This window comes from Biomphalaria glabrata, chromosome 18, assembly GCF_947242115.1.
Source record: "Biomphalaria glabrata chromosome 18, xgBioGlab47.1, whole genome shotgun sequence".
NCBI lineage: Eukaryota > Metazoa > Mollusca > Gastropoda > Planorbidae > Biomphalaria > Biomphalaria glabrata.
The window spans coordinates 23,780,449-23,807,742 of record NC_074728.1 but is presented as its reverse complement, the minus strand read 5'-3'; the positions used below and the strand labels follow the sequence as shown (position 1 = coordinate 23,807,742).

General features: G+C 34.3%; 1 protein-coding gene and 2 long non-coding RNA genes across 3 annotated transcripts in view; all 3 read left to right on the top strand.

Annotated features, from left to right (window-relative positions):
• The first annotated feature begins 434 nt into the window (after positions 1 to 434).
• On the top strand, positions 435 to 3,152 carry LOC106072313 (uncharacterized). Its single transcript, XR_008775860.1, has 3 exons — positions 435 to 636; positions 1,393 to 1,460; positions 2,810 to 3,152. It is a non-coding gene; the product is annotated as an uncharacterized LOC106072313 (long non-coding RNA).
• An 8,305-nt stretch (positions 3,153 to 11,457) lies between these two features.
• LOC129923910 (uncharacterized) lies at positions 11,458 to 19,537 on the top strand. Its single transcript, XR_008775857.1, has 2 exons — positions 11,458 to 13,732; positions 19,044 to 19,537. It is a non-coding gene; the product is annotated as an uncharacterized LOC129923910 (long non-coding RNA).
• Positions 19,538 to 19,696: 159 nt separating this feature from the next.
• The window catches only part of LOC106059397 (uncharacterized), a 62,294-nt gene continuing 54,696 nt past the window's right edge, over positions 19,697 to 27,294 (top strand). Inside the window, exons 1-5 of the mRNA XM_056016943.1 lie at positions 19,697 to 19,758; positions 21,540 to 21,644; positions 24,082 to 24,111; positions 24,549 to 24,658; positions 25,542 to 25,642. Coding sequence (XP_055872918.1) covers positions 21,569 to 21,644; positions 24,082 to 24,111; positions 24,549 to 24,658; positions 25,542 to 25,642 — 317 coding nt within the window. The 5' untranslated portion in view covers positions 19,697 to 19,758; positions 21,540 to 21,568. The remainder of the gene's footprint in view (positions 19,759 to 21,539; positions 21,645 to 24,081; positions 24,112 to 24,548; positions 24,659 to 25,541; positions 25,643 to 27,294) is intronic.

The following is a 27,294-nucleotide window of genomic DNA, read 5'->3' as shown; positions in this document are numbered from 1 at the left end:
CAATGTCAGCTACACTTTAGAACTGTATGGACTCAGAGGCACCCAAAGTTCCAGTCTTCACCAGAATTCATAAACCCGGACCCCGGTTCGGAAGCCAAGCGCTTTAACGCTCAGCCCCCTGCAAGCAAAACAGCTTAAAAATTATAGTTTCTTCTCCAAGCTAAACTCTAAATTTACATTAATCGTATTTGTGTTAAAACACTTCCTCAATTCAATATAGCAGGTATAATAGCAAACAAATCTCTTTATAGATCTACTTATCGATCGTGGAGGACGATGCCCAATAACGTTAAGTTTAAATATCTTGGAACTCCATAGTCGCTGCTGCTACATAGGTCGCTAGATCGATAATCAACTTTGTCTGTGCAGTAGAATAGTTAATAAATAGCTGGTAAAGGTTAATTTTTGCAGGCGAACGTAAGCGACAGGATTTGTTTACATTTGAGCATAGTTACCGAGATTTCTTTGTCCTACTTGTACTTCCTATTCAAAATGGTGAACTTATGGAGAACCGAAATTCTCCCTGTTTAATTATATATATATATATATATATTTATAACATTGATTTTTATTCAGATAGTAAAGCAGTATGATAGATAGAAGAAACTTGTCGCTGAATATCTTAATTTGACTTTAGTGAGTATTGTTTAGTCAATTATTACAAGTTTTTTAAATTTCGTGTACATAACTGTGACTCTCAAGCTGGCCCAATCATTTTGTCTACCTCTCACACACTTTTGGTTTCTATCCTCTTTTTTCTCATACTTTTATCCAATTTCTTCTCAGTCTCTTATTTTATCTTCCATTCTCTTATCTTTCTCTTTTATCGTCTTTCTCATTTTTTGTTTTTCGCTCTGATGTATTCTAGCGGCCCCGAAATAGCCAAGACCCGCTGTTAGTTTTATGTAGTATGTATATATTATATACCTGTCTGTCACGTTTCAGATTGCAAAAATATAGAAAAAGATATTGAAAATCCGATATCTTTCTGCTAATTTTTGTATTTCAAAAGTAAACCGTTTTATTTTAATTTCAATTATTAACCCTTAAAGTGCTGAGCTGTTTTACAGTTGAGTGCAAAGAAAATGGAATTACAATTCTGATGTTTAGAGACTTAACTACCTCACGCGTTTTAAGGGTTAAAGCAGTTTTCTTTAACTAAGCCACTTTTTTTTTTATTCAAGTGAGGTAATTTTTTTTTAAAGCCACAAACGTTTCCATTGATATCTCTGGCTTCATTGATGGATTAGCGCAGTGGATAAAAAATATACAGCACTTTCAGTCACAATGGAAAAATTTTAATGGCTCATTAATAAAATATATTTTATTCTACTTATTTTTTTTTTAACTTAATTAGTAAAATATTCATTGAATTGTCGCTATTTTTTACAGAACTTATATCATCTTATTCTGTCTGGTAGAATATCAATATTCAAGGTCAACCGGACATCAAAAAACAAGTAACAAAAATATTTCTAGTCTAGCTATGTTTGTCTTAAACAAATCAAACAAACCAAGGATGTCATTACTGAGTGTGACTTTTTACTAAATGAATAAAAAATGAGTTACAATTTTAATATCATTTCAAAAAGTGGTAGTTAATCTTTGCATAAAACTTCATTTTAACGCTAGTTAATTGTTCATTTGTTTCTAAATATGTATTAAGTCAAAATATATTTTTTCTTCATATTGACATGATTTCGTGATACAAACAGAAAAGCTGAGAAAATATAATTCTGCAGATGTAAAAATGTGCACAAATATTATTATATACCTGTTAAAACAATACTCTGTCAACACTTATTTTATTTAATTCACCGGATACGCCTAAATCGTTAAATTTATAGTTTTGCTCCGCCATGTATGAAAATCTTCAGTAAAAAACAACAAAAAAAAAATTGGATGATTGATTCTAAATAATTCTTATTTCCAATTTTTTTTTAAAATTTATTTTCAATGTGATATGTGTTGCAATCACAATAAAAGTTTGTGTTTCTTTTCATTTAAAAATGCTGTAGTTAAATTATGTCTTGTATTTTTGTTGTTGTTGTTGTGTTGTTGTTGTTGTTGTTGTTGTTGTTGCTGTTGCTGTTGCTGTTGCTGTTGTTGTTGCTGTTGCTGTTGCTGTTGTTGTTGTTGTTGTTGTTGTTGTTGTTGTTGTTGTTTACAGTTCTGCTTTAGACATTAACAAAAAATTTCCGTGTTGTTGTTGTTGTTGTTGTTGTTGCTGTTGTTGTTGTTGTTGCTGTTGTTGTTGTTTTTGTTGTTGTTGTTGTTGTTGTTGTTGTTGTTGTTGTTGTTGTTGTTGTTGTTGTTGTTGTTGTTGTTGTTGTTGCTGTTGCTGTTGTTGTTGTTGTTGTTGTTGTTGTTGTTTACAGTTCTGCTTTAGACATTAACAAAAAATTTCCGTGTTGTTGTTGTTGTTGTTGTTGTTGTTGTTGTTTTTGTTGTTGTTGTTTACAGTTCTGCTTTAGATATTAACAAAAAATTTCTGTGTTGTTGTTGTTGTTGTTGTTGTTGTTGTTGTTGTTGTTGCTGTTGTTGTTGTTGTTGTTGTTGTTGTTGTTGTTGTTGTTGTTGTTGTTGTTGTTGTTGTTGTTGTTGTTGTTGTTGTTGTTGTTGTTGTTGTTGCTGTTGTTGTTGTTGTTGTTGTTGTTGTTGTTGTTGTTGTTGTTGTTGTTTACAGTTCTGCTTTAGACATTAACAAAAAAAAATCCATTGAAATGTTCGGCTATTATATGTTGTTTTTTTTTTTTTTTTTTGTGCTAACAAAATTAATTAATCCATAAAATTTGTTTTACGTCTGCAGATCCTGGCACAAGCCTCAGTAACAAGGTTTTATTGGTATCGTCAAATAGAAGTCTGCAACATTCTCGAATGCTTCTATCAGTGATCGGCCTTTCGCAATCGTTCACGCTATTGGATAAACTTACTCAACAAAAATGTCAGTTTAATGTGTCTTCTGGAAACAAGATTGAACGGTAGAGAACAATTAAATCAAGTACCTACGCTCAAACTGATCACGTATTATAATACGTAGATGATAGATCTACATGGTCTAAAATCAATAGCAGCATAGAACAGATCCCGTTATAATATTGTTAATGTATTAATAATATTTTTAATTTTTGAAAATAAATTTAATTCTTCTTTCTCTTGTTATTATTAAGTCTACTGAGAAAGTCTAGTGATAGTTATGTTTCCGATACGTTTAGCTAGTCTGAATATACAAACCTTACACAATTTTAAACGCCTAGTCTCTTTTTTGGAAAAACTTACTAAAAAAAATGTTGATATAGCTTGTCTTCAGGAAACACTAAACCTTGGTGAAGGAAATTTCCATTTACAGAATTATACGTTTTTCTATAAAGGAGAAGAACAACTAGGTCCAAAGCCCAAACATGGGGTAGGATTAGCAATCAAAGACGAATTGCTTGAAAAAATAGCCTTCAGACATGGATCAATACTCACGGAAAGAATCTATCATTTAATTTTGACAATAAATGGTACATTACACATCCACATTATCAGTGTATATGCACCTCAAAAAAATCTGTCTAACGACGAAAAGGATAAATTGTTTGGCATTCTTACAAAGATTCTTTCAAATATTCCAGTTTCTGAAAAAGTTTTCCTGCTTGGAGATTTTAATGCCCATGTTGGAAAAGAAAGTCCGGAATGGTCAAATATTATTGGACCATTTGGGTATGGAGAAAGAAATGAGGAAGGCGGTAGGCTACTGAGCTTTTGTAAAACTAACCATCTTTTAATAGCAAATACACATTTTTACGTACCAGAGGAAGAAAGATATACATATAAAAGACGAAAGGGAAAAGTCAAAACTCAACTTGATTTATGCATAATACGACAGAGTGACTTCAAATGTATTTCAAATTGTTCTCTTTTCGATCATAACTTACAACAGTTGGCTCATAGAATGGTAATTGTTGAACTTGATACAGATTTAAATACAACAGCCGAAATGACACCAAATAAAAAATTGTTATTAGAGTTAGAATATCAATTAAATGCATTACACACGAACGATCGGCTCAAAAAAGCATGGCAGCTATTTGTGGAACACATAGATGAGACTCTACTAAAAATTATCAGATCAAATGAGACGAAAATAAGTAAGTCGTTATCAGATGTCGTAGATAAAAAAAGAATGCCTTAAGGAACAAGTAACTGAATCTGGTTATGAATCAGAGAAAATTTCTTACGATAAGAGCTTTTCCAAACTCTTCAAGAGTTTGCGACTCAAAGATGCAGCAATGCCAAGCGTAAGCAACAGCAATGACTCTATATTTAATGACGACTTTACGATTGAGATGGGCATTGAAGAGGCAGTAGATGTGACACGTCTATTTAATGCGCCCTCGGCAAACGAGGTTAAAGAATCCATTAATTCTGTGCTCAAAAGCACTGTCAAGGATATTTCCAAACTAAGCATTCATCCGGAAGACTTGAAACAGATCTTTCAACCTGATGAGTCTGGATCGTTTTTCAAATTATTGCAGATATGCTGGAAAGAGAGAATTATTCCAAAAGAAATATTAATAGCCGATGTGTTTCATTCCCATGTTACACCTTTTTCGAATACGATTTTTGTTTTTTCAGTGTTTAGCGAAATATTCCAACATTGTATTTACAGAAAACTGAGAATTTTTATAGAACATCAAGAATCAAGACATGGTTTCATCATGAGCTTTTCACAAAGAGAGTTTCTTTTTTCCATAAATTTGATGTACGAACGTATCCTTAACATGGAAGACGTGTTTATTGCTTTACTTGATCTCTCTAAAGTTTCTTCGGCTATAGAAACTGATGTTATTATAAAATGTTTAGAACAATCTCTATTAGATGGCATTCCAGCAAAAATGTTTCAATTTTTGAAATCATTTTTAGTCAAATCAAAAATTTCTTCAAAAGTAGATGAAAAAACAAATGAAAAAAGCAACATTTACAAAATGACGATGCAGTTTTTCTGGTCTTCTGTTTTATCTGTTTACAAGAGGGAAATCTAGGGATATTGTTTAACACAATTGAGTATACAGATCCCTCACAGCCGAACAGGACAAATACAACAATGTACATAAAGGGTTTAGTCTATGTCGATTTACTGTTATTTATAACAGACTCGAAGGATAGGTTAGAATACAATCTAAATCACGTTAAAGACAAACTAGAAAACATAGGTTTAGATTATGGAGAATTAAATGTAACGATTTCAGCAAACAAAATAGGTAGCCGTAATGATGGATCAGAAATAATATTTAACTGTTTTGGAAAAGAAATTAAACTATCACCAAGCATAACAATATTAGAGAGATCTTTTGGTTTTACTAAGGACATGAAAAACGAGATTTGTTGTAGACTAAAAACAGCACGTGAAGAAACAGAAGGCAATCAATACACCCTAAAGCCAAGCGAAGACATTAATGTTACAATCAAATGCTATATGGCTAACGTCTTGGAGCCTTTGTTGTTAAATCTTGACATTGTAACACTTGATTCAAAAAGTCAAGAAGATCTCAAACGATTTCACAACGTCTTTGTCAGTGAAATTCAAAACAGACAAATCTTTGTTAGACAACCATTCCTTTTAGCTACGAAAAGTATACCAACTATTCTTAGTTATAGAAGACTTGTTTTGTATGGAGCTTTATACCGGCTCAGAGCAAACAGCAAAGTTAAGCGCCTGCTTTTCGGTGATTGCGTCGGAAGCAACCAATCAGAAAAATTCTCAGAGATTTGTGTTGCTGATTTACTAAAGTTCAACTTAATTATTGAAATAAATAAAAGCATGGACAGGGACAGATGGATAAATACACTTGAAAGAAAACTGCCCGATTTAGAATAAACTTTGTATCACTCATAGTCTGAAAAGGCAAATTTAAAAAAAAAATGATAATCAAATAATGTAAGAGATTTAAAAACAACCTTAGTGTCAAAACCCTTTTCAATCACCCAATTTAGTCAATAGACAAGGTTGAAGCTCTCTCATTGTGTGAAAATTAGTTATTGCCCTACCAAAATACATATGGCCTACATATATATAATGATAGTATTAATAAATAATCACCAATGTTCAAAGTCTAGTTGGCTATATTAATAATAGTAATAATAATAATGCTCAATTTTACGCATCACGGTTTCAAAATCATTGATTCGATACACGGTTTGATATTATTTTTTTTTTTTGTATTGTTTTATTTTAAGTGGAAATTATTCATTGTCTTACCAATAACTTTTTCGCTGTGATAGACAAAAATCGCCCGCTGGAGTAGCCATTAAAAAAAAAAAAAAGCGCAAATCTTTTTTTGAAGTGTTTCACTTAGCTGTAATAACATTAGAACAATGCTGCCTGGTCGTGTGGTTTGCGCGCTGGACTGTCGTTCGGATTTATCGATGGTCGAGGGTTCAAACCCTGCCCGCTCCCATCCCCCGTCGTCCTGCGGGAGGTTTGGACTAGGAAGTAAACTATCTTCAACTCTGAAGGAACATCCGAAACATGTAAAAAAAAAAAAAAACAATAGTTGATTACACTCCAAAGTGAAAAGTGTACGTATTTATATATTGGTCATAGTAACGATGACCTTTAAATTATCACCTCGTAGATCGCAAAGTCTCAAAGTGTATTTTAATCTTTTACTTTATTTAATATCTCTATGCCTGTATATCTTGTTTATCTATTGGACGTTTACAAAAATGTGTAAATTAATATATGAGTTCAAATTGTATATGAATTCATTACAATAAAAATTTTCTAAACTATTTTTTTTACCCGATAAATGTAAAAGTTATTTTATTTATGTTTTTAAAAGTAGAACCAAATTATATAGTGATGAATATTGAAAGAAAAAGGCATATTTCTTATTCCATATTCTAGGACAAATGTGTGCAAGTGCTCATTTTCACATGGCGTCATTAATGCGTGGAACGGCTTGCCTAAATGAGGATTGAAACTAATAACTTATTATAGTTTAAATCTATAATTTACATGCAAGACTAGATTAACACATGGACCTATAAATGAATGAATGTGAATGTACATTTTTTTTTTTTATAGTTACAATGTTTTGTTTGGTGTAATGCACAAATTGTAAGACAACTTTCCATAGGGACAATAAAGTCTATTATTATTATTATTTATTATTAGTATAATACTATCTTATTATTTGAAGAAACGTCTGTAATTTATAATATTCGATTAAATAATGAAGTGACAAAATATTACCTCATAAAATTTGATATATATAATATATATGGTTTATTTCATATAATATATTTTGTTCCCATTATTCGGCTTGTGTTCATGTGATTTTTAAACAAAAATGGTTCTATAATTTTTGTAATTAACTGTGAATGTTATTTGTACTGCCTGATATCTTTATTTAAGTTGTAAAATAGAGGTACTGTCTTTTAAAAAATATTTTTTTTTATATATTGTTCGAGTTTTTAATTATAATGTTACGATTTGATTTCATGACTGATCATGTTTTGCGAATTCTTTGGCGTTCTTACTTTATTTATTGTTTATAAAATGTTAACCTAAAAATGAAGACTTTTTTTTTATTGTTCAATGATAAAAAAAACAAAAAACATTTGTTTATATCTAAAAAATGTTTACATTTCAGAAATTTGTATTTTTTCTTAATAATACATATAAATATCCCAATTTTGTATCCAATTTATTTCTAAAGAATATGTAGCCATAACACATAAAACACTAAACCATAACTTACAAGAAGACAAACAAAACCTAATGAAATACTCAGAAAGACACAAAGACAAATACATATAAGTGTTCTTTCTTCCCTGGTGCCATTAGAGAATGGAATTGATGGACAAAAACACTTGACATAAAACTTATAAAATGCAGACGTTACTTTAAAAAAGTAGATGATTACGTTCTGCACCAGGCAACCCATTCCATGCTCTAATAGCACTAGGGAAGAAGGAGCATTTGTAAAAATTTGTCCTAGCATATGGGATGAGGAATGTGCCTTTATCTTTGTGTCTTTCTGAGTATTTTATTAAATTTTGTTTTTGTATTTGAAGATTATGGTTCAGTGTTTTATGTATAATTGCTACTTTACTTTTAAGTCTTCTATCCTGAAGGTTTTCTAAATTTAGTGATTTTACTAAAGTATCTTTAATATTAGTCTTTATTACTAAGTCTAACAGCGTGTCATATTCGTTGTGATGATACGAAACTTGCATGCAAAAGTTCATTTGAGTTTTTCCCAGCAAATCGCGGGAAACTTTAATTTTTAACTTTATTAATTATTTTATTGTCCACCCATAACTAATTTCTTTTAGGATTTATCTCCCCTCGTCCAGATAGAGATATTGTTTCGCACGGGACGTAGCGCGATTTGAAAACATAAACTAATTTCACTAGGGCTAAGCTTTAAATATTGGCCCTTGACGGGTGACCAACAAGACAAAAGACTCTGCATCCGCGCTACCCACAGAGACTTAATAACTTCGCACCTTTCCTTCTCCCTCCCCACCCCCCGCAGGATACGCACCGCTCTAAGAATAGCCTTGCACTCGGGCTGGACAGATACATATTCGCCTTAGTCCCTACTCTGACAGTACAGGCCATAAATCGGACATGACGCCTGACATGTCCAGTGCATAGATACATGTGAGAAAATCACCTAGCTTTCATCCCCACCCGTTAAACAAAAAGTCCCATCTATATATAGAGAGAGACCAAAGCATTCTAAGTTAGGCCCGCTAGAATTCATACAGTCTCCTCTGTTAGGAAGTTTATTTTGTGAGGTTTCATTAGGGACAAACGGCCTGGTTGCTACATTCGATTGCTGTACCCGATTGCTATACCTGGTTGCTGTACCTGACTGATGTATCTGAAACATATTTCTGTAACTGGTACCTACCTCTGTAAGATCTCCACTCAAGGCTAGAAACCACAGCTGAGAGGTCCACCCCACTACAACTTAGTCTGCACCACAAACCCTCTCTAGTGCTAAACAGGCAGCGGCCCTAGAGCCAGCTTGCCTACAGCATAGAGAACATCCCGAACCGACGTCCTAAGACAGAGCCGGATGACTCATCCTTCTGAGTGCCAGTCCTACGACCGCCAGAAGACGACCCACGGGCTAGCAGCTAAGGATATAAGTAGTCAGACATAGGAACACTCTTCCATTCACGGCTTAAGTATCAATCAATGATGAGCAATTATTTTAGATCTTAATACAATCATTTCACTTCTTGATTATATATATAATCCACAGGTTGAGAACCCCTTTCCTACTGGGAAGGAGATCATCAAAATAAATATGTGGCAGGTATTGAGTATAAGATTCAGGGAACTAAGGGAGCTTACAAAGTAAAAACAAAATACAGATAAAGAAGAAGGTTATGTCCCTTAGGCAAGGCAATATAAAGTACATGTTAACTGACATAATAAATTGCAATGTTGACATTACGCAAAACATCGAGAGATGTAAGATCAACGAATGATGCTCGGCTGTAGCTATATAGAAACATACTTTAACCAAACGAGGACGAGGTCTCCAAACCAAGATTTTGAAAAGATTACATTTTACTCAATACTGTAAACATTTCTAACAGCATATCAGATACCGATATAATGTAAATATTTATAATTAGGACTTCGGGATAATCATCTGCAACGTATCCAGGCAGGAGAGTTAAATATTTACAAAACATAAATGTTACGGTGGAATAATTTACAGCAGGCATGTCAAACACAGCGTTCGGGGGCCACCTCAAAAATTATCAAAATAATGTTTAACTATTACGCTGTAAAATAAAAGATGACAAGCTACTTGAATTGAAAAATAGTACTTGTTAAACTGAACAACGAGATTGAATCTGCAGTGAAAGCCAGCTACATTTTTTTCTCAAACTTAATTGCAAGCCGTAGCAAATCATTTAGTGCATTTTCACCCTTCTTTCTGCTTCTGTTGTGTATGACATCTGTAATCCGTGACCCTTCCTTTATGCTCTCTCTCCATGTGGATCTGTCCAGTGCCACCTCTTCCCAGTTGCCAATGTCGATTTTGAAGAGCTTCATGTCGCGTTTGCATACATCCGTATACCGTAAAAGTGGGCGACCAGCGGCTCTCCTGCCTTCTATTAGATCACCATACAGGATGTCCTGTGGAAGTCGACCTACTGGCATTCTACGAACGTGGCCAAGCCAGCCATGGCGTCTGCTGCTAATAACACAGCGGGTGTCCTGGCACCCTGCTCTTTGTAGCACTTCCTCATTGGTTATCTTATCTTGCCACCTTATTTTAAAGATCCGCCTTAGGCATCGGAGGTGGAAGACATTCAGCTTTTTTTCCTGCCATGAGTAAGTTGACCATGTTTCACTTCCGCACAGCAAGTTGCTCAACACACAGGTCCGGTAGACTAGGGCTTTAGTACTGATAGTCAGCAATATGTTGTTCCAGACTCTTTTCTGCAACCGTGACATGGTGGCCATTGCCTTGGCTATCCTGTTGTTTATGTCTTTATCCAGTAGAGTGTTGTTGGATATGATGGAGCCAAGGTAACAAAAGTGATCAACAATTTCTAGTGGTTGGCCATTAATGCTTACTTGAGGTGCAGTGTTTGTGTTTTGCAAGTATCTTAGTCTTGCTTTGACTGATGTTTAAATATAGATTTAAATCTATCTCAACCTTAAAAAAGCGATATTTTGCAAGTCGATAGTAAGTCTAAAAGGCAGATCTGAATGTTTATCAGCTTTTTGTTGGAAAACTACTATCTAGTTTGGACTAGGAAGTAAACTATCTTAAACTCTGAAGGAACATCCGAAACGTAAAACAAAAAAACTATTGCAATGTTTCGGAAGGAAAATTAAAGGTTAAATAAGATTTTCACTATCTTTTAGTGTTATTGTTTTTTTATAATCTAAACGTTTTTTTTTTAATTTTAGCAGACAGTTGACCAGGAAAAACAAAGTTAACTAATATTATTTTTGTTGTGAACATTTCTTGTACAATTTATAAATATATTTGACTAAAAATAATATTTAAAAAATATATATTTCTTTGTTAACATATTTTAACATTATCTCTCTCACATTTATGTATATTTTTAGAATCAGTGTACTTTTTTTGAAAAAATCGCTTGCATAATTAATTTTATAAGCTAAAAGGTTTGCTTTTAGAAAACAAAAAGTAGCATTTCCAACTAAACCGCATCGCATGGTGAAATAATATTTTTCATTTCTCTTCTAGTTTTTGAGATCTGAGTGTGACAGACGGACATTTTGCACAAACCTAATAAGGGCTTTTCCCCGTACGGGGGCCGCTAAAAAATGTGTAGCTTTAAGTTTTAATGTCTCGTATTCTTTTTGTATTCTCACGCTGTGAATTCGCACCATGACAGCACCAATGTTGAACGTCGCTTGAAGTTTTTACTTTTCTTACATGGCTTTGTGTTTGGTGTTAGACACCTTATTTATATAGGTTAGTTATTTTAGTTATTTAGCGACGCACCATAGTAGACGCATATTGAACGGGACTAGTGACGTTTGGGATATGTTGGGTTAGAGACCGGAAAATCAGTTAGCGATAGAACATTCCAGGGTAACGACGTGTTTAGTGACAGAGACTTCTACTGTGGCCCTTTTATCATAATAAATACATGTTGAATAGTTCATCAGAGTCGACTACATCTCTTCACTAGTTAAAATCGATGTGCCAGTTCTTGTTTGTATTGTTGTGCAACTACACGTAATACACCCGGACAATTACACCCAAACGATTGCAGAGTAATTGGTTGACTTCAAGACAGCCTGAACTAGCAACATCACAGTGGCGACCCCCGACGCCCGAAGCCCGGATTACCCGAACCTCGAAGCCGAACCTCGAAGCCGAACCTCGAAGCCGAACATCGTACCGGACCTCGAAGCAGAACGTTTACTCAGGTGAGGGTCGTGCACTCGAAGATATAAGATTTCATCGGAGTACGGCTGAACACAGCAGTATCGCAGGGTGACTTTGTTCTAGATCTACATACAGTCGTCGTCTGTTTGATCGCACGTTCAACGAGCCGTTAACTCAGGGTGACCTTCGTCAGGACCGTAATCATCGCAACGCCTGATCTTCATATGCTGAACCGACCTACAACCAGAGAAACCGTTCATTCATAACGGGTGAGAGATCGTTAGTGAACCTGTTGGACATATTTTTTCTTCGTCGTAGGAGCCACGTTGAGTATCAAGTTTTACCTCGTCAGTTTCGAGAAGGACAGTTTGCCCGCTGTCAGAAGTATTGTGAGTACTACAAGTTTGGTAGCTAACTAAATCGAAATCGCTCTGTCGTCTTACCCTTGGAGAGATTCTTGTGGAGCAGTTTGCTCATTGAACCGGTTGCTTGCCACGTTTATAACGGTCACTGTGTTTAACCTTTGGAAGGTTAGTGAAGTAATCTTTATCAGTACTGAACATTGATATATCTAGTATTCGTCGGTCTAGACCATATCTAGACTTGTTAGCAGTGAAGTTGTGGAAACAGCTACATCCACTTAATTTCGTTGAAAACCGTTAATCGTCTAACGGAACGTCGTCGGAGGTGACCTTGGTTTCACCTAGTCTACATTGGACAGTTGGTCTAGTGAAGCAGAGTACAACAGCAAACTTCGTCGTACTACCAGAGTAGCAGCAGAGGCAGTGAACTATTTTAGAGAACCGTTATTCGTCAGCCCAGATCAAGTCATCGTCAAGAAAGTCGTTATTCGTCAGCCCAGATCAAGTCATCGTCAAGAAAGTCGTTATTCGTCAGCCCAGATCAAGTCATCGTCAAGAAATTCGTTATTCGTCAGTCGTCCAGATCAAGTTGCCGTCAAGAGACTGTTATTTGTCAGTAGTCGTCTACACAAGTCAAGTCATCGCCAGAAGAACCGTTAACCTATTCGTCAGTAACTGTGTACACAAGGTCGTCGGAACTACACATACGCTCATCAACAGTCGTCGAAGAAACTGGAACATTTTGCTGTGGCATATCAGGACATCTGTGGCATTACGTGGGATACTGGTAGCACCGGAGAACAGAGTCAGAACTGGAAGAGAGGCAGTGGAATTTGTTGTGATCTAGCATATTCGGGAGTCCGAACAAAGGGATCTTTCTTATCAAAAGCTAAGTGCCATTTTTCTTATTAGTATATGTTTAGATTGCCCTTAGAAATAGATTTTGTCTAAATTTGGTACGTTAGCCTGAGTAAAATCAGGTGGTGCGCCTTAAAACCCGTCGGGGTAGAAGACGTAATTTAGATGAAAAGCTATATTATATATTTAGGATTGTAATTTGTTTTGTTTGTGTAAACGTCATATCCGTTGTTGCCTGGTTACTTCGTGACGTTATCATTGTGTGCCATATTGTCACATCCCAACCCATAGTGATAGTCTCATTTAATTATTTCATTTGTTTATATTATTTTAAATTATTTATTTTTATTAATTTAATTAGATCTGTATTTTTTTTTTTTCACTTAATGATAGAAAGTGCGGGTAGGATTCTTTTACTGTGAATCAGACTAAAATAATTTTAGTTTGAGCGGTTAAAATCAATTATGATTTTGCCATGAGAATAATGCCGAAACTGGCTATGTAGTCAAACACTGTCGTCTGGCTAAATATAGATCTGCAAATTTTGTACATCTCTTTGGTACAATTTAATTATCTAGACTCTACTTTGAAATATTATTAAGTTGAAGATGAATGAAGGTAGTACATTCTAGATATATATATCTTGTTGAAGATATATTTGACATTTTATGAACGTATCTGTTTTATATGGTTAAATAGAACCATAATCTACTCTAGATCTAGACTCTAGACAGTCTTTGAATTTACTCTAAACACTTCACTGTGACTTCAGTCATACCAGATTTTAAAATTGATCATAGTTATTCATACTAGATCTAAAAGTCATAGTGCTCTTGATAACTATAGATCTAAATAGTATTATTATACATACTATAATATACTAGATTTAAATTTGTGTGTAATACTAGATCTAATATACAGATTTGAATATAACCATAATAACTCAGACTAGATTTATACATTTACTAAATCTATAGATAGAGACATACCATTTAAAATTTGTATAAAAGTGTGGAAAAACTTAAATATAAAATAAGTTTAAAGTATAGCCATAACTAATATAGGCCAAGTAAAAATATATATAAAATATAAAACACAATGGCTACATCATCATATGTGGACCTTAAGGAGGTTAAGGAAACAGCTATGCAGGATGGAAAGGCCATGGAGTTAAAAGGAAAGGACTTAGCAGCTTATGTACAGCAAGTGGTGAAGGAAGAAACGGAACGTCAAAGACAAGAGATAGAAAGACAAGAAGAACGTCAAAGACAAGAGATAGAGAGACAAGATAGGATCAGAAAGGAAGAATATGAGAAGCAAAAAGAGGACCGAGAACATGAAGCTAAAATGGAGAAGATGAGATTGGATGCAGCACAAGCCAGAGCCCAAACTGAACAAGGAAATAACACAAATAACTCAAATAATTATACCACTCAAAGAGACAACCCTAATTCGCAGACATGGCTAAAGAGAAAGATACAAAGTTTTGATGAACAGAAGGATGACATTGGTGATTTTCTGAAAAGATATGAGGCAAAAATGTCTACATTTAATATGCCTGAAGAAGAGTGGTCTGAAATACTGATAGACTTTGTTCATGGTCAAGCTCTAACAATATGCCAAAATCATGACCATCATATTGATGATAGCTATCAGGTTTTAAAAAGAGAATTATTAAATGCCTATGGTCATAATGCTACAACTTTTAGAAAGAAATACTTTGACAATATACCATCATTAGGAATAGAACCCCAAACTACCATTAATATAGAAAAGGATTTTTTCAATAAGTGGGTAAAATTAGAAAAAGTAACAAACTCTTATGAAGGATTAAAAAATTTTATTCTAGTGGACAACTTTGTAAATAAATGTGATCCTCAATTACAATCTTTTATTAGAGAAAGAAACCCAAAAACTATAGATGAAATAACAGAGATAATGAGAGTATACAAAAATGCATATCCAAATAAACCATTTTCTGATAGAGATAAGAGCAAAGTAGATTTAATAGGATACACCAAAGAAAATGTTGATAGAAGTAGAAATAGAAACAGATCAAATAGTGGAAATAGAAAATATAGTGAAATAACCTGTTTTAAATGTCAAGGAAAAGGTCATATAGCAGCTAACTGTAGAAGAGGGAATAGTAGATCTGGAAGTAGAAATAGATACAATGAACAAAATAACAGTAGATATAGGAGTAGAGATAGGAATGACAGGGGAAATTATAGAAATAGGAGTTACAGTAGGGAATACAAAAATAAAGGTACAGATAGGATATATTTCATGGAAGGAAATAGGAACAATTTTGCAGTGTACCCAGGGTTTGTAGATAGAATTCCGGTGGAATTAATCAGGGATTCAGGTTGTAACACTTTGGCAGTAAAAACTAAATTTGTCAAACCTCATTGGTATAAAGGGTTTACTAAGAAAGTAGAATTAGCAGATGGCACTGTAAGGGAATTTAAAGCTATAAGGGTGTACATTGAAACTCCATTTTTCACTGGTTATTGTGATGGCATTGCAATACCAGAAATGAGATATGATATGTTAGTAGGAAACATAAAAGGAGTTAAAGAATGTTCAAGAAAAGAATTAGAAGACTGGCAAAACAAATACAAAAACATAAGACAAAATCATGGAAACATAGAAACACAAAATATAACAAGTATGGTAATAACAAGATCAATGGATAAACAAGATGAGAAACAGGAAAATACAATAAATGTAATAAGTAAGGATGAAGAAAAAGAAACCAGTAATGTAATACAAATAGAAAATACAGATGTTAAGGAAAGTGAGATAGAAAATGAAACACAAAATAGTCTGGAAACACAAATATCTCAAAGTGAAAAAGAAACAACACCCACATTTGCATTAGAACAAATGAATGACAATATTATTGGGAAAATTTATTCAAGAATATCAGATAAAAACAATAATAATCCAATGGAGAAATTTTGTATAGAGAATAAAATATTGTTTAGACAAACAAGTAATGATAACAAGAAAATAAAACAACTTGTCTTACCACAGAAATATTGGAAAGATGTTTTAATCATGACACATGATAATAATTTAGCAGCACATAGGGGAGTAAAGAAATGTTATAGGAACTTGTCAAAACAAGTATTTTGGCCCAAAATGAAAGCAACAATCAACAAATACATAAACTCATGTGACATATGTCAAAAGAGATCTAACAAAAGCCTAGTGAATAAAGCACCTATTCAAGAAATGGATGAACCTACGGCACCATTTCAGAAAGTATCTATTGATTTAATAGGTCCTTTAATTCAAACTGAAAATAATAACAAATACATTCTAACAGTAATAGACATGTTTAGTAGATACCCAGAGGCAATCCCATTATCAAATACAAGTGCAGAAAATATCATTAATGCCATAACTCAAAAAGTAATTACAAGACATGGTATACCTAAAATTATATTGAGTGATCAGGGATCTCAGTTTAAGTCAGAACAATTTAAGAAATGGACTAAACAATACAATATACAGCACATATACTCTTCGGTTTACCACCCGGAGAGTAACGGTTTATGTGAACGATATGGTGGATCATTAAAAAGATCACTAACAAAGATAATTCAGAATAATCAGAACAAGTGGGATCATTACATTAACTATGTACTATTTGCTCATAGAAACAACATCCATGAAGCAACACAATTTTCACCATATGAAATAATACATGGAAGAAAACCCAGAGATGAATTAGATGTTTTTAAAGAAAATCTAATAGACAATGAGAATAAATTAAATAATGACAGTGAAACAACAATCACAACAGAATTGAAAGAAATATGGACTCAAGCATATAACAACAATAAGAAATATAAACAAAGTGCTCATGAGAATCTAAATAAGAAAAGACAATTGAAAACACTAGAAGTAGGAAACAACGTATTAATATTAATAAATGACCTGAAAAATAAAATTGGTAAACAATGGAAAGGTCCATTTAAGGTGATAAAACAAATTAGTGATGTCAATTATCAAATTGAAATAAATGGGAAAGTTAAAACATATCACATAAATAATTTGAAACTATATCATGATAGAGAAGATGAGTTGATACAAAACATTCAGGAGGAAATAGAAAATAAATTTTCAGAAAGAGAAGAATGCTTGATGATAATAACAAATGAAAATCATAATGAAAATGATATTAAGGAAATACCTGTAATAGAAACAAAAGAGAATCAAACTTGGCAAAAGATTAATCTTAATAATTTAACTAAGGAAAAGTCAAAAGATATAACTAAAATAATACAGGAATACAAAGAAATTTTTTCCAGCATACCAGGAAAAACTAATATTATTAAACATGACATTAAAGTAACAGACACAAAACCTATCAAGCTTAAGCCATATAGAATACCGCTACATTTACAAGACAAAGTAAAGAAAGAAATAGACAATTTACTAGAATCAGGTATAATTGAACCATCAACATCTCCTTATGCTTCACCAATTGTGATAGCCAAAAAGAAGAATGGAGATATAAGGTTATGTATTGATTATAGGAAACTTAACAACATCACAGAATTTGACCCATATCCAATGCCAAATATAGAGGATATTTTACATAAATTAAATGGAGCAAAATTTTTTACTAAATTAGATTTAACTAAAGGTTATTGGCAAATACCTTTAACAGAAAATGCTAAACCTTACACAGCATTTGTAACACCATATGGTATTTTTCAATGGAATTATATGAGTTTTGGATTAGTAAATGCACCTGCCACATTTAATAGAATGATGAACATGATAATTGGAAACAAAGAAAATGTTATTTGCTATTTAGATGACATATGTATTTTTAATAATAGTTGGGAGGAACATTTGGTAGATGTAAAAGAAGTGTTCAAAATAATAAAAGAAAGTGGACTTACAATTCAAGCAGAAAAAGTAGAAATAGGATTGGAGGAAATAATTTTCTTAGGACATAAAATAAATAACAACATGATTAGCCCTATTGAAGATAACATAAAGAAAGTACTTAATATTGAAATACCTACAACAAAAAGACAAATTAAAAGTATATTGGGAATAGTAAATTATTACAGAAAGTTTATAAAAAACTTAGCAGAAATAGTGAATCCACTAAATGACTTACTTAAAAAAGGAAAACCTCAAAAAGTAGTTTGTAATGAGGAATGTGTGAAAGCTATTGACAGAATTAAAGATGTTTTTAGTCATGAACTAATATTAAGACTACCTGATAAAGACAAAATATTTTATGTCACAACTGATGCATCTGGTAATGCTATTGGTGGTTGTTTAATGCAGAACTATGATAACTTACATCCTATATTATATGTAAGCAGAAAATTATCAGAGGCAGAGAAAAAATATAGTGTCATTGAAAGAGAAGCCTTAGCTGTAATATGGGTAATTACTAAGCTAGAGAGCTATTTAATAGGAAGGAAATTCATATTATTAACTGATCATAAACCTATTCAGTATATACAGCAAAAGAGCATGAAAAACAGTCGTGTTTATAGATGGTTCTTAGCACTACAGGAGTATAAATTTGAAGTGAAAGCTATTAGTGGAGCTGTGAATATTGTAGCTGATTTATTGTCTAGAATGACATTGAAGTGAAACAGTTTTGTAAATAAACTATGATTATATTGATTATGTAATATATATTAATATATTGACACCATTTATATGTTATGAAAAGGGAGATAAGTAAAGTTGATGTTAAGCATTTAAAAGTAAGTATGGATATTTTTTTTGTGTGAATCATTTCATATATCATTGACGAAAGTTAGTTCTATGGAAAAGGGTGAGTATAAAAGAAAAATGGACAAAAGCGTATAAAAGGGTGGTAAGAAAAAATGTATTGAATGTGTAAATAAAGTCTGTAATTGTTTTTTGAAATATTGTATTTTATCAGATTACTGCCAGTGAAGAACATTTGAGATGTGTAGGACATGCCCATAGGATGCCACATTTTCCTCTATGATGAACTGTATACCAATGAAGATGATTCTGGAATGTTATGAACTGTTATGAACATTGACATGAATATGAGGAACTGTCAAGATGAAGATGTCAAGATGAAGAGATCAAGATTTTATGTTTGTGGTCTTCCCCTTAAATTGAAAATGCCCTTGTAAGACTTGACAGTAGTGGAAAAATATTGACATATTTTTTTTTCAAGGGGGGGAGGAATCTGTTAGACACCTTATTTATATAGGTTAGTTATTTTAGTTATTTAGCGACGCACCATAGTAGACGCATATTGAACGGGACTAGTGACGTTTGGGATATGTTGGGTTAGAGACCGGAAAATCAGTTAGCGATAGAACATTCCAGGGTAACGACGTGTTTAGTGACAGAGACTTCTACTGTGGCCCTTTTATCATAATAAATACATGTTGAATAGTTCATCAGAGTCGACTACATCTCTTCACTAGTTAAAATCGATGTGCCAGTTCTTGTTTGTATTGTTGTGCAACTACACGTAATACACCCGGACAATTACACCCAAACGATTGCAGAGTAATTGGTTGACTTCAAGACAGCCTGAACTAGCAACATCACATTGGGCATCGCTGTGGATATGAGATACTAGATAAGGAAACTAAACAATTAATGTTATTTTAAAGGTAAATACGATTTTGGTTAAATTAAATTTTACTTCTATATTTCAAATTCGTTCATGCAAGATGAAAAGATTATCTTAGTTTGGATCCAAGATCTATATATTATATCTAGACTGGAATATATAAATACATATGACATGATTATGATGATATGAGTCATATGGCTTCTTAGGTCCTAGAAGACAATGGATACCCCCATTTGAGTCAATGGCTTTGGTTTCCTCTTGTGACGTGGCAGAATCTGATGTGACTGATCCAGCCAATTTGGGAGCGGCAGAGTTTGCCACAGTTCGTGCGTGTATATGCATCTGTCCTAGGGCTGACTTACAGGGCAGCTTTCTTTTTCTTTCTCTTGACTGATACAGTTTCGTTTCCTTGGCTCGCAGTGAAGTTCGTAGCAGCATATACAGTCTGTTTCCATGCTGTCCGGTCTTGGGCTATCTCCTCCCACATACTTTAGTCGATGCCCGTGGTTCTCATGTCTCGCTTGCAGACATCTCTGTAGGTTGGTCTTGGGCGCCTCTTGGGTCTGACTCACTCTGAAAGCTCAGCGTATAGTATGTCTTAAGGGATTCTTCCATCTGGCACGTGAGTTACAGCGTAGTCATCTCTGTGCAAGAAGAGCACAGATGCTGTGCATATTGGCCGGTTTTATAACGTCCTGGTTGGAGACATGATACGCCCGTGTGAGTCAATGGCTTTGGTTTCCTCTTGTGACGTGCCAGAATCTGATGTGACTGATCAAGCTAATTTGTAGTCTATAACACAGTCCCAGTAACGAAATGAGTAATTATGTGCAAAAGTTCGTTCATTGATTATACATCTTTATTTGTTAAATATTTTTAATTTAAAATTTCTTGTTATTTATGGAGAACTTCTGCTCTTTTTTGAGACCAGGGGCGGAATGGCTATATGGGCATACGGGCAAATGCCCGGTGGGCCGGTACCCAAAAGGGCCAGTAGGACCACAGAAAGGGTCGCATGAATGCCACTATGTATTAAATTGTTACAGGTTTTATAATATTCTTTTACAAACGGGGCCCCCTCCTAAATCTCTCTACAGTGTAATTGTAATTTAATTTAATAAAGTATTCGAAAAAATGTAATAGCCTACATCCGTAGACAGTGCTACTAGTATGCTTTTAGGGCCTACACACTGGGCGAATAAAAAGCAACATAAAGGCTATCTTTTTTTTAATATAGAAATATAGAGCTCATTGTATGCATGTGAACAGTTATCGATGCTTAAAGTAATATAATGATTTTGAGGACCTATAATTGGATGTCCATCAAAAGATATGTAATGGACCTCATTCACCAATCGTAAACAAACATTTAGTCACGTGATCTTATTGATAAAACAACGGGAAAAAATGTCACGTGACAACCATCATTAATTAAACATGAGATCCTAAATTATATAGAAGAGATAGAGCACCACGTGGCTAAATGTTGTTTGTTTACGATTGGTGAATGAGGTCCATTTATGGGCCTGATTGTATAGAAATGCCTGGGCCAATTTTGACATCCAGTCCGCCCCTGTTTGAGACTGATGCCGGGGAATGGTGAAACCTCCTCTCACTACCCTCGCTATGCCTCTGAGGAAAGACCTACTTGTGAGGTTATAGTTTTTTACAAGTATAAATATGTTTTGTTATTGTTTATTGTAAAGCCGAGGATGCACCTATGGTCTTGCTTCAAGCAGGACATTGTATACTTAAAATAAAGAGTGTACGATATTGTTTAAAATATCAAGTTCATACTGCCTGTATTTCTTTTTACAGTGAAGTTTGACCCTGTATTTGGTCAAGAGATGGTACATCCGTGCTATTTAGGACTAAACATTTTAAGCCATGTGTTACTAACCATTTTTATAACTGAACAGACAGGTACGTTTTAAAGCATTTTGACGTTAGTAATTATTGTGCAATTGGTTTTCTGGGAAATTGGCATTTTGAGACAGATCTGCAAATTGCACATCATTTTATACAATTGCGTTATCTAAGACTAGATGACTGCCTGGTCGTGTGGTTTGTACTATGGACTATAGTCTCGATCGTCCTGGATTCGAATCCTTCCTGCTATTACATACACCTCTATATACGTGTTTTCTTAGTTGGTTGTGAAAGCTCTCTGTCAAAGGGGGGGGGGGCACATCTAAGGGTCTGAAAAGGCGTGGTAGCACAACCATTTCCAGACTTAGGATTGGCCACACCTACATCACGCACTCTTTTGTGCTGAAGAGAGAGGAGCCCCCACTTTGTGAGTACTGTGACTCTCGCCTCACCGTGGAGCATATCCTCTTTGATTGTCCCAGATACCAGGATGTCAGGAAGAAATATTTTAGAGCACACAACTTAAAAACACTATTCGATAATGTCGACCCTGGGAAGGTACTGGGCTTTGTCCGGGAGGTGGGGTTGTCTACGAAGATCTGATTTTTCAACTGTGAACATGTAATATTTACATAACATTTTTACCAAATGATTAAATTTTTACTACCTTTACTATTTTTACTGTGAATAGACCTTGTTTTTAATGATTTAACTGTATAGAATTTAGCCCTGGTTATGTAAAGGGAGAGTGATCCTTAAAGGATTACGGGCACGACATGGCCTAAATTGTGCCGATGGTGCCTAACTCAAAACTCAAACTCAACTCAAGGGGATTGTACGACGTCTAAACTGCCCACAGGTTGTGACGTTGAGGTTCATTGTTGAGGCCTTGTCTAACGAGTGGTCTCGATTCATAACGATTCATAACGCAATTCTAATCACCATATTTGTTTCCCCCTAGTGCTTCCAGGTAGCGCCGCTTGTCTTCACTTTATGCTCCTAATTAACACCGTGATCTGCTAATTACGAACACAAAGGACAGATCGACCTTAGTATGTTGCACCGTTGGGCTCCACACAAGATCTGATGACCGTTTTTTTTTCTCCCATACCTCTCCGTCTTCTGCTTTAAATAGAAACTCTTTCAATGTTGTCTTCTTTTTGTTTCTTTCTCTGTCTACCTCTTCTTCTTTTTTTCCTGGTACTATTCCCTGAAGGAAGGTCAGGACAGATAAGGATGCTAAGTAGATATGCGCAACAGATATCACACATTTTTTTGTGTGTGCCTGGGTATGTATTAAGTCTTGGCATTTAGTGTAGGCTGGGTGTTTCCTCAGGCTCAACCAATGGGCATCAGGAAACACAGGCAGAGCCATGTACAAAGAAATGACTACGCCTAACAAACTAGACAGTATTAACTTTCTCCCCCGCAAAGAACAATCTACAATCTTCCAACTAAGAACAGGACACACACCACTATTAAATTACCACCTGAACAAAATAAACTCCACACAACTCCCCCTTTGCAGACACTGCGCCCACCCCTTTGAAACCGTAAACCATATCCTCTTTGAATGCCCCTCCCTAATCCACCTTAGGCAGACCCTACTTCCACTACAGCCCAACATGACCTACGGCAGTGCTGAACAACTGAAGAGAACAGCACACTATTTTTCCTTGGCACAGTCTGCAAAAGAGCTCACAGCTCAGCAGCAATAAAGCTGGCTAGAAGAAGAAGAAGAAGAAGAAGAAGATGTATTAAGTCTTTAGTTTATAAAATAGTACCTCAACTAATCCTCTACTCGGTACACTTATTCTCACACAAAAGAGTTTAGAAACTTGCATCTATAAGTGCTAGAATAACACATGACTTAATAATACTAGATCTGCTTACTTTAAATGTACACTATATATTCATTGACAGCATTCCTTATATCAATAATAATAATATAAAAGCGCATTCCTTGTTTCATATGCTAGGTACAATTCATACAAACACTCCATCTCCACTAGTGCTTATATAGCATGGAATGGGTGGCCTGAATCAGCCAGGAAAACAAACGACTTGGCTGAGTTTAGGCCATTGATTAACATTCGTGATTAGATAGACCCTGTGACACGCATAGGACGTAATCATCTTATTTTCTAAAGTAACGCCTGTATTTTATAAGATAAGATAAGAAATAATCTTTCCGGAAAAGATACCGTCTCTTCAGTAGAACCTAATTTTCCTCCCATTCTCTGATTTGTTTACAAACAATTCTCTAATGTGCGTCATCGGCTTCTATTCCATAAACAAAACTTCCTTTCCAGATTTCCTTTCAACTGCCCCTTAGTCACCCTGGCCAGTTAGGATATTACACAATAAGACATAGCCCTTCTTCCCAGTAAAACGATTCCTTGACCTTTGTCTTTACTTTGCTTTTTAAACCTACTAGCATCATACCGCAGAAAATATAATTGATATTTCTTTTCTTTTCTTCAAACTACAGTTCTTGCAGCTCCGGAGCCGGAACCAATAGGTAGTTACTCTTATGGCAATGTACTCTTGAGTTTTTGTTTTTATCTAGGTTTACATAATTATAATTCTGTTTATATAGATAAGAGTTTGTCAAAAAAAAAAAAGAAAAAAAAAAAGAAACTAAACATTGGAAACTAAATATGCAATTTAGCAGCCCATTTTGTTTTATTTAGCTTTATAAACATCACAATATGGATGAAAACAATAGGATTACCATCGTGAATAAATAAAAGACAATCAAATCCCTTATGTAGGACAGGCCCCTAAAACAAATAATACTGACTGTTAAGACCTAAGATTTTTCCAACTGTATTAACGTTGGTATCGTCAGTTAGGAAAGAAACAGTTAAAGCTGAATTTCAAAACTTAAGTACGCAGACCTTAATTAAGTATACACTTCTTTGATTAAACTAATTACTTCATAATTCATCGCTCTAGGAGTGTCTAATTTTGGGAAAAGATTTGTCGTGGCCTTGCCTGGACAAAAGGGTCAGCGGAGATTATTTGTCAACTTTGTCTTGTTTACCCTGGAATATGGTAATTTTAATGTAAGTTGTTGTTTTTTTCAGTAATCTTCTATTACATATGTCTTATGGTGAATTACTTTGGTTAGTTGCAATAGAAATCCCGAATGTCCTAATTCATTATTTGCAAAATTGGTTATAACACATATGATTAGTAGTTAGAATGATTTTAAGATCACAGACGCAGTGTGTTGATAAAGCACGGATTTCCTAACTACGGCCCGTGGAACATATCCGGTTCATGCTTAGTGTTTTCCCAGCCCCTAGAAAGTAGCTCCACTAGGCGTAATCTGGGAAGCGTGGTCGAGAGGCTAAGTACGCTTGAACATGGCTTGTCTTGGCTACCTATGAAGGGGGCTCGAGGTACGAGCTGTGTTTACTGAGCGCCTAAAGGCAGCACTTTGTACACGTCATTTCTCTTACTCTGAGCAAGTAGAACAAATTATTTATCGTCCCAAAAGAAAAGACGAATTAATTAAACTTTACCAAATAATAATAAGGGGTAATTAATGAAATTTGATATAGAAACAGAGAATTAAATCTTACAATATTAAGACATATGGTTGTAAACGTCCAGTGTTTCCCTTATATAAGCTTCTTTTTAATAGTATTTTTTTTTATAGTTAGCTTGACTCTTTGACTATTTTTAGTTTATTTTGGAAGCCTCCTGTTGTTTCTCAAAATATAAACATGTTAATTAAACTTTACCAAATAATAATAAGTGTTTCACTTATATAAGCTTCTTTTGAATAGTATTTTTTTTTATAGTTAGCTTTTCTCTTTGACTATTTTTAGTTTATTTTGGAAGCCTCCTGTTGTTTCTCAAAATATAAACATGTAGTTTATTGTTTCTAGATGCAAAACAACCTTTTTTTACTTATAAATACTAGGCATCTATTCCCATTAGGTCACATTATCTACCAAATGGTCGAACCAGAGTACGGACTATAACTATACCATTACTAATGGAAGACCAGCTCAAGCAAGACTCAGTCATGAATTCGTTGGGTAAGAAGATATTCATTTTGATATATCTAAGCACACTGCATTTCCAAAGTTTAATTACGGGTGTGTGTTATTTTTTTAAAAATTTCTTTGACTAGTTACACTACTAATAATTCTAAATATTGTATAATAAATATGTTTTACCTTTTTGTCTTTTATTCGTCTTGTGTATATTGCTACATGTTGGCTTTCAAGCCAGCTTTATTTGTCTTGCCTATATTGCTACCTCTTGGCTTTTGAGCTAGCTTTATTTGTCTTGTGCAAATTGCTACATGTTGGCTTTCAAGCAAGCTTTATTTGTCTTGCGTATATTGCTACATGTTGGCTTTCAAGCAAGCTTTATTCGTCTTGCGTATATTGCTACCTCTTTGCTTTTGAGCTAGCTTTATTTGTCATGTGCAAATTGCTACATGTTGGCTTTCAAGCAAGCTTTATTCGTCTTGTGTATATTGCTACATGTTGGCTTTCTTCGTCTTGTGTATATTGCTACATTTTGGCTTTCAAGCAAGCTTTATTTGTCTTGCCTATATTGCTACCTCTTTGCTTTCAAGCAAGCTTTATTTGTCTTGTCTATATTGCTACCTCTTTGCTTTCAAGCAAGCTTTATTCGTCTTGTGTATATTGCTACATGTTGGCTTTCAAGCAATCTTTATTTGTCTTGCATATATTGCTACCTCTTTGCTTTTGAGCTAGCTTTATTCGTCTTGTGTATATTGCTACATGTTGGCTTTCAAGCAAGCTTTATTCGTCTTGTGTATATTGCTACATGTTGGCTTTCAAGCAAGCTTTATTCGTCTAGTGTATATTGCTACATGTTGGCTTTCAAGCAAGCTTTATTTGTCTTGTGTATATTGCTACATGTTGGCTTTCAAGCAAGCTTTATTCGTCTTGTGTATATTGCTACATGTTGGCTTTCAAGCAAGCTTTATTCGTCTTGTGTATATTGCTACATGTTGGCTTTCAAGCAAGCTTTATTCATCTTGTGCATATTGTTAACGAATTTTCAACGTTGATATTCCTTTTGAAAAAAACAAAACATTATCTATAAAAAGAAATGTACGGCTTGTCTTAAACAGTCGACTAAATTCACAATGACTAACCAAATCAAAGTAGGGCAATAAAATGAAGTATATTACATTTTTAAAAAAGTTGTACCATTTTATATGCAGATCCTAGTCCATGCCTGTTTATAGGACCTCAGTATTCATGCGTATTAATGGATCAATATATTCAGGGGCGACTGGATGTCAAAATCGGCCCGGGCACTTCTATACGATCAGCCCCAAAAACTGTATATAATATGATGGGCATCCAATTCTATGTCTATCTGTCCTCAAAATCCTTGTTAAGTATGATAATGTATCGATAATTGTACACATGCTTAATATCTTTATAAGAAATATAGGCCATATGTTGCTTTTTAATCGCTAAACGTGTCGGCCCTAAAGGGATGGAGCCTACCAGTAGCACTGTCTACGGATGTAAGATATTACATTATATCGGAAAATGTGTTAGATTAAATTAGTATTACACTGTAGAGTCTGTGATAGATTTCCTTAAACGACGCTCAAAGGGTCACGTTTAGAAGAGAATATTATAGAACCTTTAACAATTTAATACGTGTCATAGTGACATCCATGCGGCCCTTTCGGTGG